The 13,651-nt window shown below is 42.3% G+C and overlaps 1 protein-coding gene across 1 annotated transcript in view; it reads left to right on the plus strand.

The window, feature by feature from the left end:
* The window catches only part of TBC1D10A (TBC1 domain family member 10A), a gene marked incomplete in the record, with an annotated part of 1,058,544 nt that extends 1,055,452 nt beyond the window's left edge, over positions 1-3,092 (plus strand). The window contains 1 exon segment of the mRNA XM_044065589.1: positions 1,374-3,092. Coding sequence (XP_043921524.1) covers positions 1,374-1,844 — 471 coding nt within the window.
* Between the last annotated feature and the right edge of the window lie 10,559 nt (positions 3,093-13,651).

A 13,651-nucleotide genomic window follows, 5' to 3' on the forward strand; every position in this document is an offset into this window, starting at 1 on the left:
TTACTCTGGTGTTGCTGGGGCCAGTCATAGATGTTAAGGACGTGCTGGGGGTGGGGCCATCTGTGCTTATGTCTGGTGTGTTTTTTTTTTAAATATGACCAACCCACTCGCCCCCTCCCCACCCAGTCATTGATAATGTCAAAGGCAACAACCCTGTTTGGACTATGCCTCCCCTAGTGAGTGAAACCAGTGAGTGATCCCCCCAGCCCCCCAATGGGCGTCAGTTGGCCAAGCCGCTACTCAGACCCGGGTTGGCCGGGCAGTAGTTACGGCTTTATTCCCCTGTCACCAGTGCCTCCATATTTTAACACAGTACATAGTTAATTCCTGAAGAGTCCCCAAGTTCATGTATAATATGAAGACCTGTCATCTTGGCTTTTATTTCCAGTCTAAGCATTGGTCATTTAGAAGATGGGATGCTTCACTAGTTATACATATTTTGTAATTTTTTCCCCCTTGTGGCACTTGGGGATTATGACTTAGGCTTTTTGTTTTCTTAGTTTTTGAGCTTTGCCCCTCATGCATATATCAGTATCATGTCACATTCTCCCTGCCAGCTGTGGAATAATATAGCAGTAACTGACTATTTGGGTGTGGCATTAATCAGGAGGGCGAAGCCCGAGTAATTAAACAAAGACAACCGTGGGTAAATCCTCTATATACCACACCACAGAGTTGATGATTGCAATTATACAATGACATTATTTAAGAAAAAATTACTTACTTTTCTTAAGTAATGTCATCGTATGACTGCTCCATGGCGGTGCTTTTTTTTTTATATACTTGCACATGCATATGGGATTTTCATTCCCATGCTTACACAGTACATTAGTGCAACGGAAAAAGGAAGATCTCCATTGCCTTTTTTATTATTATTATTATTATTAATAAAAGACACCAGGACACTGAAGGTATGGCAGAGTGGGATAGACAGGACATGGGAAATACAAGTATAATCAGGTTTGTTTCTCTAGTTTTTTATAATGTACCTGATTTTTCTTTTATTTTTGTCTGTCCAGTCTCTCTCATTGGTTTCAAGTGTCTGGTTTTGTAATTTTATTTGTTAGTGAAATGTTTATGGCATATATTAATGGAAAAAAGTCTAGGCGACCAGACCTTTTTCCATTGGTATTTGCTTGGATTTACAACAGCACGCTGGTTGGGCTGACCAATCAACATACTACTTTTGGAATATTAATAGACAGTCCTTGTATAATCAGTGTACTGCGCCATTTCAAGAAAACCACATTAAACGATGGAAGGAACTGGATTAATGTGAGGGCTGCTAATACTGACAAGCATTTAATTCATAATGATGCCTTTTTAAGTTAAGAATGATAAAACTAATATGTATTGCTGTTTCTCTCCTTTAGATAATAGAGTTGCCCATTGCAGAGAGAGAGATTGAAAAGGAGCATTTGATTCAGTTGAAGAAATGGAGGGAGACTCATGGAGAGCTACTGTGTAGGCCTGCACCCAGAATGCATGGTGCAAAACCCATCAGTGATTCAGAGCCTCACAAAAAAATTCAGATTTCTCCCTCTATAATCTTGCCAAAAGTGGACAATATTGAAAAAAAAAAGCAAAACAAAGAAAGTAAACCGTTCCAGAAAGAAATGGAGAAACAAAGACTCAAGGAGCAGAAGGAAAAGAGTAAAAAGAAAAAACAGAGTGCAGGGAAAAGTGACACAACAGCTAATGGTGTTGTGAAAACAGAAACTGGATCACAATACCCTGTCATCAGCAGTGGCGCTTCAGAAGCACCCCTTCTGCAAAATGAACAGATCTGGCAATCCACTGAGAGCCTGAGTTCAGAACCAAGTGAACAAGACACTTATTTGTAATGCTTAATGCGTGTTGTGGTATGGGTAATTACGAAAAAGGCTCTAGCAGTTCTGTTTTGCTAAACTGTTGCCATTACACTGTTAAAGTAGGCACACTTAGGCGGTGACTGGCTGTGCCAGTGTCTAAAATATTTGATTCCGAAGCTTTCTACATGTGAAAACATTCCTTTCAGTATACAGTAAGTGCCAATTTGATTTCTATGAAAAGCACCAGTCCAGTTTAAACCGTTTATTAAAACATGGTGCTTGTAACGAATATTTAGCATCAGACCAAGAGCTGCAAACAGCGCTGTAACTTGGAGAGCTTTGACCAGTAGTACTGGCATGCATTCAGTTGCTTTGATGTCGAGGAAGGGTAAACTGTCACAACACATACACAGTCTGAGTCATTTGCCAAGTCATATTAGCACTTATGTGGCACAGCAAGTGCAAGTAGACCAGTTATTTATAGAATTTCTTAAACACTGCTGAAGATGTTAGTATTTGGAAATTCCTACTCCTTTCCATGTCTTGCTTTTTCTTTGTCTTCCAGAACACTAAAGACCTGTTATTTAGGAGATTTTTTAATGCATTGCGTAAGGTAGCGTTCATACCAAACAAGTCAGTAAAATGTATCTTTTTTTGAGGCATTCCAGATTGTGGGGTATTGTTCCATCAGTCTGTCATACAGTTCTGTGCATATATACACACATTCAGTTCAGGTTTTGTGCCATTTGGCATTCTTTTGGGTGACTAAGAGAAACACCCTTTCCATTTATGTGGTTTGAACACCACTGCAATGGAACTGGGTAATTTTGGTTTTGGCCCTTTGCAGAAAGCTTCCTGGAAATATATGTTGTGCAGTGTTTTCATATATTTTTCAGAGATAGTTACAGGGCTGAGCTGCATAGCTTGTTCCTTATACACTACAAATTGCTTTGAAAAGTTTAGCATTAGCTGTGCTTCCTCTTGATTTTATGGCGTTTGATGGTTTTGTGGTTGAAGAACATCACACCATGATTGCTGTTGACATTTGACACTAATTTCATGCAGAACAAACTACATCACAAATCAATGGTCATTTTATATTTAACAATCCCTTCCTTGCTGCATATTAATTGTGTACTAAATAGCTTTTACAGTAAAACCATTTACTCCCGCAGCATAAATACTGTACTGGGCTTAGTACACTGTGCATGTGTCTGTGGCATACAGAGGCTGGTAATAGCAGTGTTTTCTGTTTCTACCTACTGAAATGTTTTTTTTTTTTTTTTTTTTTTTTTTAAGATCCATGGACTAGGCAACACCAGTATATATCCGTATTGCACAATAGTCTTTTACTGTAATATGTAAGACTGGTTTAATATTATAAGTGTAGTATACTATAGAGGGATATAAACATTGGCATACTCCTTAGTTTTTGCTCTATTTATAACAAAGTGTACAGTTTATAATTTTGCAGATATGTTAGAACATGTTAGCAAACTGGGAATATATTACTTCACAGTCATGCAAGGAGCTAGAAATGCTGGACTTCTTTCTATTCTTATGTCTGAGATTATCAGCTGTCTAAAGCCTACATATGTTTAGTTAATTCTGGAAATAGCACAAGTCCTGTTGTATGAAAGCTTTTATTTTTTTTCCTGTCATTGGAAACCAAAATGCAAAATTGGTGGTGTAACTCAAACTACAGCCAACAAGTGTAATATACGTATGTACTGAATATTCTGTGACAATAAGAGAACATTTAATATAGTATTTAAAATAATTTCATTTATTTCTTGGTCTGCATCCTTCTGTCCTTTTGCTGTTGAGGTGATTTGCATAAAAATTTTTTTTGCTTGTTTTGAGACATATAGCTTGTGTTCTCATCATTGCAAACTGTGCTGTCAGGGATAGCTGCCATGCTTACATTAGCACTATTTTTTCCATGGTAATAGAATATACTGTCATGCCAGAGGATATTGACTTCGAGTTAAGAAGGAAGTTGTGAAGAATGAGACCCATGAAGCATGCTTATGTCATCCAATAACCTTGCAGTACTGACAAGTATTGATGAGGTAAATCTCATGGAATGTCAGTTTTGCCTTTATTTTGTTTTTGTACCATTCTGATAAATTGTTGCATCTGTTTTTATTGTTTGGGCTTAAAAGGTGGTGTCTGCTATATTGTCATGGCATACAGACAAGCTATTTTGTCATTGTGGTACACAACAAAAACAGATCTGTCACTTGGGAAAGACTTTGTATCTAGTAGTAGTAGTGTCTGCAGAAAGTTAGTGTACTGTCTGATCTTGACATTACTTAAAAAAAAAATACTTTAGTTTTAACTTGTGTTTGAGCTGCCCGTTATTTTCTTTTGGTCGATTGGATAAAATGTTAAGGTGACATTTACCACATTGTGGACAAAATTCTTCTGATGACAAATTATCTAGATGAGTTCCTCTTCATACCATTCTGGTAATACCTAAGACTGGAGATAACTTGTCACTTTAACATCATAATCTTAAGGTTTGCAGAAGTATTTAACTTCATGTGGCAGTTTTCATTTAAAGTGCCAGTTCTCTTTGCATATGTCACCCTGTCAGGTATATGACTTTTAATTTGACAGAACAAAAAATGGATCCAACGTTGTCTTTTCCTTTCGTCTGCACCCAGTGTTGGGTATATCTGATCTGACCGGGTCCAAAGCCCGCAGCATTCAGATTTCTGGATCCAAGACTCAGGCTCCTCCCACTACCAGTAATCCCCCTTCATCCTAACAGTTCCTCGGTCTTGTTTGCCGCTCGTTTCAGCCAGCTGTGGTCTACAAGGTTCATCACAGTGTGTGGTGATTTTGTTTTTTTGGAACATTTTAGTCAAATAAGTGAAACATTTAACATTTTCCACTTCAGAGTATTTGCTCTGGGATCTTTTCTGTATGATCTTCAAATACCTTTTTGGTAGTAGTTGTACTGCGGTGGTGGTGCTGCGGTAGCGTTGTCGCCTCACAGACTTTGCACGTTCGATTCTCAGAACGTCTTCTGTGTGTCGACATACGTGAATGGGCATTCCTTCGTTGAAGGTTGTGCGTTAGGCCCGGCAAGCCAGCACGTAAAAATCTACTGCCAATCATTAGCGGACCGGAGTTCCATTGTGGCGATCCCTAACCGGGAAAAGCCAAAAGATCAAGGTGTATACTAGTGTATTAGTCAAGTGAATTATTTTTTCTCCGTTTGAACAATGGGTTCCATATGTTAACTCTGCTTTATATGTAGCTTACATTTTCCTTGTGTGCTGTTTGCTGTTTCCAGTTAATCTTTTTTGCTATATCCAACAAGGCTTTGGGCTTAAAATGTGTTCCCCTTACAGACACAAAATTCCAGCATACTTAATGCATATATTGTCTTGGGGCAGCCCATATTGAAGAGGACTGAGAACTTTGTTCTTTTGGGCCTAGTACCCTAATGGACCAGACTTTTTCCCTGCCTCAGCTGAAGAATCAGACACCTCCTCTCAGGTTTTCTCCCTTTTAGGAGAGCTGCAGAGATGGCTAAACAAGATAAGTCTAGTATAAGAGAGAAAAGAGGGAGGGAGGAGGAAAGAGATGAGAAGTCCAGAAAAGGATGTGAGAAAAAGATCTTTGGCACCTATGGGGGCTGTGGTTCTAGCCCCAAGCTTTCTTAAGCCATCAAGTGTAATATTTTTTTCAGAGCCAATAAGGAACCATTCAACTACTCCTCTCTTGGTAGTGGAGCCAAGATTCTCTCCATTGCTGACCATCCCATGCCATCTGCATCTCTTGGAGACTTTCTCCTGGAACCAAAAGGGATGGTGTGAAGTTATGCTTCAGGAAGTCTCAGGATTTTCACAAGACAATTCTGTAGAAAAACCTCCCAGGGGCAAGGGGTGATCAGCAACAAGTGGGCATAATCCTAGAGTCAGAGGTCATTCATAGACCAAGGGTTTTTGAAGCCTGTGTAACAGCTCTCTAAGACCAAGAACACTCCATCAATGGGTCCAGACAATATCCCAGGATGCCTTCTAAATAGCATGAAACATGAATTACTGGAATTACTATTTAACTGTAGCCTCCAAACAGGCTTTGTGCCTCAGGAATGGAGAAAGGCAACAGTCATCTCTCTGCACAAAGGTGGGCCATCTACAGACCCAACTAGTCTTGTATGTAAAGCCATGGAAAGAATTATCATGGAGATGATAGATAGAGAGTAAACCTCCAGACAGTGGACCCAACCCAGTTTGGTTTGTAAAGGGTAGATCATGCTTACTCAATCTGGTTGATTTCTTTGAGAATGTCACCAAAGCAATGGATGAGGGCAAACTCGTTCACACTGCCTACCTTGATCTGGCCAAAACATTTGACACATTGCCCCACTCTGGCATTGTTGATGAAGTCAAGAGGTTAGGTACAAGCCCATATGTCACCCGGTGGATAGCCAACTGGCTCACAGACAGGACCCAGGAAGTTAGAATTGGAATGTCCACCTCTACAAAGAGGCCAGTCACAAGTGGAGTCCCTCAGGGATTGGTCCTTGGACCACTCCTTTTTGGCATTTACTTCTCAGAACTCAAGGCCAGTGTGAGTGGTCTCTGGCTGACTAAATTTGCAGATGATTGCAAATTAGGCACTCTCATTGAATCTCACACTGACAGAAATGTACGTCAGGAGGGCCTGACAGACAAACAACTGGTGTCAGAGTCTTGGACTAAAACTAAATGCCAAGAAATGCATAATAGTATCCTTTGGGAAGTCATCCATTCCTGGTAACTGTCATATTGACAACACACTCCTTAGAGTTGACTCAGCAGTCAGGGACTTAGGGACACACACAGATGGTAATCTAGCCTTTGATCATCACATGTCTACAGTGGTAAGGAAATCATTCTAGGTTGCTCAACTTTTAAACAAAGCTGTGGCATCTAAGTTCAAGGAGTCATTGTTGCACTGTGTTCAGCATTCATCAGACCTATCATGGAGTAAAATGCCCTCTTTGGTATGTACCTAACGAGGCGTATCCAACAATTGGAATGTCCACCGAGGTTCCTCACTAAAAGAATACAGGGCATAAGTAAAATCTCCTATGCAGATCGCCTCAAGGCCTTATCCCTGTATTCTGTCTCTTACAGGCTTTTGAGGGGAGATATATGCCTGCCATACAGGGCATTGTCAGACCCCACTCTGATGAACCTCCTGCATATCCACAAAACAAACAGCACAAATTACCCATTCTAAAGACTTAAACCTTACCTGTGATTTAAATAGGTCCTGCTGGAGAGAGAGGCATGTATCCCAGAGACTACCACCTCTGTGGAACAGGCTCCCCATCCATGTGAAGCAGAGTTCCTCCATAACAGAATTCAAGTGAATCTTGGACAGTTGGATGGGAACTCAGAAATTCATCCCTGGTTTGGCACCCGTGTCTCTAATGCACGCAGGTAACCTATGAATGGCTCATCTCCCAAATCCTTGCTCACACTTGAGTACCTGAATGTCAGATATTTAGGATGCATGGCTAGGCTTAAAAGGCCCTTGTGGTCATTAGCCTAGTTAAAACCTATTAACTTATGAGTAGAGAACATCCAAGGAGTACAGAGGGATAACTTCCCTTTATATAGAAGATAATACTCTCTGGTAATCAGGTCTGTCTATATAAAAATTATTTCCTAACAGCAGTAAATACATACTGATCAAAAAATAATCAATGAAACTGTCTGGATCCCTAATAACAGCAATGGTTTCAAAGGGGTGTCAGCTGTGTGGTAAGCTCACAGGTGCCTATGTTTGTTAAAGGACACTGTACTACATTTATTTAGCTTAAAGCCATGGTCATAGAAACTACAGATGTTCATCGTGTTACACTGCTGCAGTCATTACACTTGGGTTATCCTGCAGTCAGGCAGTTCCCCAGTCGGCCTGAGTTCCAAAGTCTTGGTCCGGCGTCTGTTGCTGTCACCTCCTCCCTGACGTCAGTGCAACAGGGGTATATAAGATGCAGCCGACGCCATTTTCTTCAGTCTTTCTTGCCTCCCGGTGCCCGAAGCAGTTCGCAAGTGCCGGTCGGCCGACTCCTGAGATTTTCATTCCGAATCCAGAACTGAAGTCTTCTACAAAGCTAAGTACCCCGTTTGGGAAACTTTTTCTTGCCTCAGACCGATGTCAGTAAAAGTTAATAACTGTATTTCTTGTGGGAAGCAAATACCTCATAAGGATTTTCACTCCTATTGTATTCCATGCCTAGGCCCAGACCATGACGTCACTGGTTGTCGGTTTTGTGCTAGGTTTAACAAGCGCAGTATTAAACATCTGTTTGATTTTGCCCATTATTTTGGCAGAAAATTCAATTACACCATGCTGTCGGAACGTCCGATGACCAGATTACATAAAAAGGACAAGGACAGGCATCCGAGGCCCAAAACTGATGACGAGGCCTCTTCTAGGCCGGTCGCCGGTTCTCCGTTTTTCAACGAGGCACCTACGCAGCCCCTGATGACCACATCTACAGAACCACAGACCGCCTCCGACTCCCACGTGAAGCTGGCTGGGCCTTCGGACGCTCTAGCTTTTCAGCTCACCGAAACTAACCCTTCAGAGGGAACCGAAGTTGCTGAGCAATCCACTGCTTCAGAGGGTGTTTTCAGACCTACTCAGTTAACCATTAAAGCCCCCCCCTTAAAAGCAAAATGGGTATCCATGCCTAAGAAACAAATGCTAAAAATGGCCAAAGACCTTATTACCCCCATCCCCCTCCTGATAAAAGGCCCAGACAGGATGCAGACTATGAATCTTCCGACCAGGTGTCCATTTCCTCAGATTCTTCCTCAGACCTAGGATATTCTTTACCCCCTTATGAGGATTCTGATGCTGAGGAATCAATTCCATCAGCCTCGCCGCCAGAGGACTACTCCTTTGGGGAGACCTTGCATACCATGAGGGAGCATTTCCATTGGGAGGGCCAGGATTACTCAGAATCCAAGAAAAGGCTCAGAGACTTCCTTTTACTGCCTCAACACAGACCCCGTGCTATTCCGCCAGTGTTAGATATTGTGGATGATGTGTACACTGAATCCAGCTTAAACCCTGACTTCTTACCCCCAGCCCCAGTTAAACCTGATAGATATTACAGAGTCCCTGACTCTCACAAATTTCTGTACAAAAGCCCTGTTGCTGACCCTGAAACTATTTCTCAGGGACCCAAAGGGGATTAAGGCCTCATCAGCAAAAAAAACAGTTCCCTCTGACATATTCCAGAGCATTAGACAGATGGGGAAAGAAAGTATATAGGTCTGCAACTCTAACAATGAGAGCCTTGAATTGCCAGTTTCACATGCTAAAATATCAGCAATTTTTGATGTCTCAGTTGAAACAAAAGATGTTTCCAGATTCAGATCCTCCTAATTTTAAAGAAATGCAGGATTTATTGCATGCAGCTGAGCAAGTTGGAAAACATACTTTGCAATGTGGGTTTGATTCCTTAGAGGCCTCCTGTAGAGCAGCAGTTACAGGCTCTGTTATTAGAAGGCATACTTGGTTAAAAGAACATACATTACCAGATCATGTTAAGGCCAAATTGTTGGATGCGCCTTTGCAGCGGGATGTGTTGTTTGGAGTTGAGGCAGAGGAGGTATTAAAGAAAATGGAGGATAAGGCAAAATCTATGCAAACGGTGAAAGATTTCTTACAGGTTCAACCTCCTCATTTAAGCAGAAATTGGCCAACAAAGAATTGGTCCTTTCCAGTCACAGACAGACCTCAAAGGGGCAGATATAGACGTCCAAGAGGTAGAGGTCAGGCACAAGGCCCTTACAGGCCTCGACAATGGGGTACACCAGGCCAGAAAGAAGGGGAAGACAGGCCTCAACCTTATAAAAAGCAGCCTCAATGACTTTCCACTACAGCTGCCAAACAGCTCTCTCTTGGCAGCACCCTTAGGAGGAAAACTGGCACTTTTTCTATCACAATTGTCATTGCATCACCAAAGACAAATGGGTTCTAAACATTGTATCTCAAGGTTACAGATTCCACTTTCACACTCTGCCAAGGTTAAAAGGAATGCCAAATCTGCCACAAAATCAATGGGCAGAGGCTCAAAAACAGATTACAGCACTCATGGACATGAGAGCTATTCAAAAGGTACCACCACAGATGCAAGGACAAGGATTTTACTCGAGACTTTCTGGTTCCCAGAAAGGACAAAGCCTGGAGACCCATTCTGGACCTTTCTTCTCTAAACCCTTACCTAGATGTTCTGAAATTCAAAATGTTAACACTACAGCAGCTTCTTCCCATGCTGGGCAAGAAAGCTTGGCTCGTGACTTTGGACCTCAAGGAGGCATACCTGCATGTCCCTATCAGACAAAACTGCAGAAGATACCTCAGATTTCTAACTGGTTCAAAGCACTATCAATTCTCTGCACTGCCCTTTGGCTTATCTACTGCGCCCAGGGTCTTCACAAAGTGCCTGGCACCAGTAATTGAATTTTGCAGGCAAAAAGGAATTCAAATTTATCCATACCTGGACGACTGCCTGATTCAAGCAGAGAGCAAGGACATTCTTCTAAAGCATTTGGCGTACGTAAAAAAGTTAAGTTGCCTGGGGATCACAGTAAACGAAAAGAAATCAAAACTAGTGCCCTCACAACAGATAATATTCCTGGGTGCCAGCTTGAACACAATGGCCCAGATGGCTTATCTCACGCCTTTAATAGAAGTTTTGATGGTGGGCTCAAGCTTGTCACCTCAACAAGGGACAGCCTTTTACTCAACCCACAGCCAGGCAAACACTGACAACAGATGCATCGGATTATGCCTGGGGAGCACACATGGCAGGAAAATATATTCAGGGTGAGTGGCCCACAGAGCAGACACATCTCCACATCAATCAAAAAGAGATGCTAGCTGTACAAAATGCAATTATAGCTTTAAAGGACCTGCTGCATACAGAACTACCACTACTAAAGACAGACAACACCCCAGTTATGTGGTACATAAACAAGCAAGGGGGCACACACTCCTACCCCTTCTGCAGACAAGCCATGACCTTGTGGAACACAGCTCTAGACTATCAAGTTCATCTGCAAGCACAATTCCTGCCAGGAGAGAAAAACACACTGGCAGACGACCTAAGCAGAAACATCATGGACCCCTACGAATGGGAGTTGAACCCACAAATATCCAGAATGATCACACAAAAATGGTGGAGCCCGGACCATAGATCTGTTTGCATTCCCAATGAACTGCCAGTTACAGAAATTCTGCACAAGGAGCTACCATCCACAAGCATGGAAAGTGGATGCCCTCTCATTCAGCTGGAAAAACCTGCAAGTATGCGCTTTCCCTCCTTTACCTCTTCTTCCAAAGGTGCTCATAAAAGCCAGGCAAGAAGAGCCAAAGATGATCCTGATTGCACCAGACTGGCCACGTCAGCACTGGTACCCAATCTTAAAGAACTTATCACAAGAACCACCCTGGATTTTGCCTCAAATCCCAAAGCTGTTGACACAGCACAACAATCAGATACTTCACAGCCAGCTAAAGACCTTAAATCTAGCTACATGGAAAATTCCTTAGTCAAGCAAGCAATGCCTCTTTCCAAAGCTGTTATGGATGTCATTCTGGAGGCCAGAAGGCCTAGCACCAGGAAAGCCTACTCGGATAAATGGAAGAAATTCTGTGCCTGGAACCAAGCGCACAGCGTTGACCCTCTTGTCCCAAACATCCCTCAGATACTTAAATACTTAACTGAGATGTTGGACAAGGGCGTCTCCTTCTCATCCATCAAGATCCATGCTTCAGCCATTTCTGCTCATTACAACACGGATCCACCAATTTTTTCTAATCCTTTGCTCAAACAGTACCTCAGAGGGGATAAAAACGTAAGACCACCCTGGAGAGCACCTACACCAACTTGGGATCTCAACTTTGTTTTGGAAAAATTAACTTTACCTCCTTTTGAGACAGCGAACGCAGCAGAATTAAAATACATCTCTTGGAAAACTGCTCTGCTACTGGCAATAACAGCACGAAGAGTTTCAGAATTATAAGCACTAATGGCAGTGGAACCTTTCCTCATCTTCCACCAGGACAGGGTGTCTTTAAGAACTAACCCTACATTTATGCCAAAGGTGGTATCAAGTGTGGCTCTAAACCAAACTATTCACTTGCCAACTTTTTTATCCTAAACCACAGAACAAAGGGGAGAGACTGCTACTTTCTTTGGACATTCACAGTCAGTTACGCTTCTACTTGGACAAAACCAAAGCTTTCAGAAAATCTGAGCAATTACTGGTAGCATATGCTGCAGGAACACAGGGAAAAGCCATTTCAAAACAGACTATTTCAAAATGGATAGGACATTGTATACATTTTTGCTACACTCACCATGGGAAACCTGTATCTAGCAGCATTAGATCTCACTCCACCAGGGCAACAGTCACTTCAACGGCCTACCTCAGAGGAGTACCTACCAAGGATATTTTGGAAGCAGCAACATGGAGTTCAGTACATACCTTCACCAAACATTACCATTTGCCTTTATACTCCAAATCCAGAGCTGGTTTCACCACTGCTGTGCTGCACGTCCTTATAGCCACCCCTGATGCCTTATAGATCCAGCCTCCCTACCTCAGCTTTGGGATTCCACCCAAGTGTAATGACCGCTGCAGTTTTGTACCTACCATAAATGTAGATGTTCAAGTGTAAACACTGCTGCAGTCCAGGTTACCCTCCCTCCTTCCCCTCTTACTTTCTGGTACGTACCTAGGTCAACTACCCTTTACTACCTATGGGGGGAGTATTTGCTGGTAACTAAAAATGGTTGTTTGCTTTTCTTTTGTATATTTTACTAGCAATTTGAATTGCCTACCTATTTGGGGGCACCTGACCTCTGGGGCAAGAAAAACTGAAGAAAATGGCGTCTGCTGCATCTTGTATACCCCTGTCGCACTGACGTCAGGGAGGAGGCAACAGCAACCGACGCCGGACCAAGACTTTGCAACTCAGGCCGACTGGGGAACCACCTGACAGCAGGATAACCCAAGTGTAATGACTGCAGCAGTGTTTATACACAAACATGTACATTTATGGTAGGTATAAAACTGTACTTTGTGTAAAACCTTATAAGAGTAGATGTCTTTTTCACTGCTGCAGTATTCTTAACCATAGGGATCTCCTGCCAAGAATAGCCCAACATTCAGCCAGTATACCAATGCCTTTAGATCTTGTATATACCATACATCACACGTATGCTCCCCACAAAAGACAGAGGGCATAAAGGTGATGTACGGAAGCAGTTACCCAGAACTGACTTGCTCCACAGGACAAAGAGGCTAGGCATATCCAAGTGAAGAAAATACAGAAGGAAAAGAGGGACCCTCATTCACGAGGGTAACTAAATAAAAACCCAAAGGAAAAGGGAGGATGGATGGAGGGACCCAATACTGCAACGATGAAGAAATGGACATCGGTTAAGATTTTACACAACTGTACTATATACTATATCACTGCGGCAGTATTCTTAACCATGGGGAGAGTACAAAAGGTAAAGAAAAATTGGTGAGGTGGAAGGCTGGGAAGAGCCCTCAACAAACCCATGCAGGACAGCCCTAGCAAAACCTGCTATGGCTCTAGAAACCATAAGTTATGCACTGTGGATCAAGTAGCAGCTTCAAGGATGGAATTGATGCCCAAACTCTTGAAGAAAGCACCAGAAAAAGCAACAGCCGTAGTGGCATGAGCTCTAACTGAAGTGGGCAGACACTTGCCATGAAAAGAACAAAAGGAAATGGCCTTGGACATCCTGAAGAATATGGTTTGCTTTGAAACATATAAAT

Source organism: Protopterus annectens, chromosome 1.part0, assembly GCF_019279795.1.
Source record: "Protopterus annectens isolate FY-2018-M chromosome 1.part0, PAN1.0, whole genome shotgun sequence".
Lineage (NCBI taxonomy): Eukaryota > Metazoa > Chordata > Ceratodontiformes > Protopteridae > Protopterus > Protopterus annectens.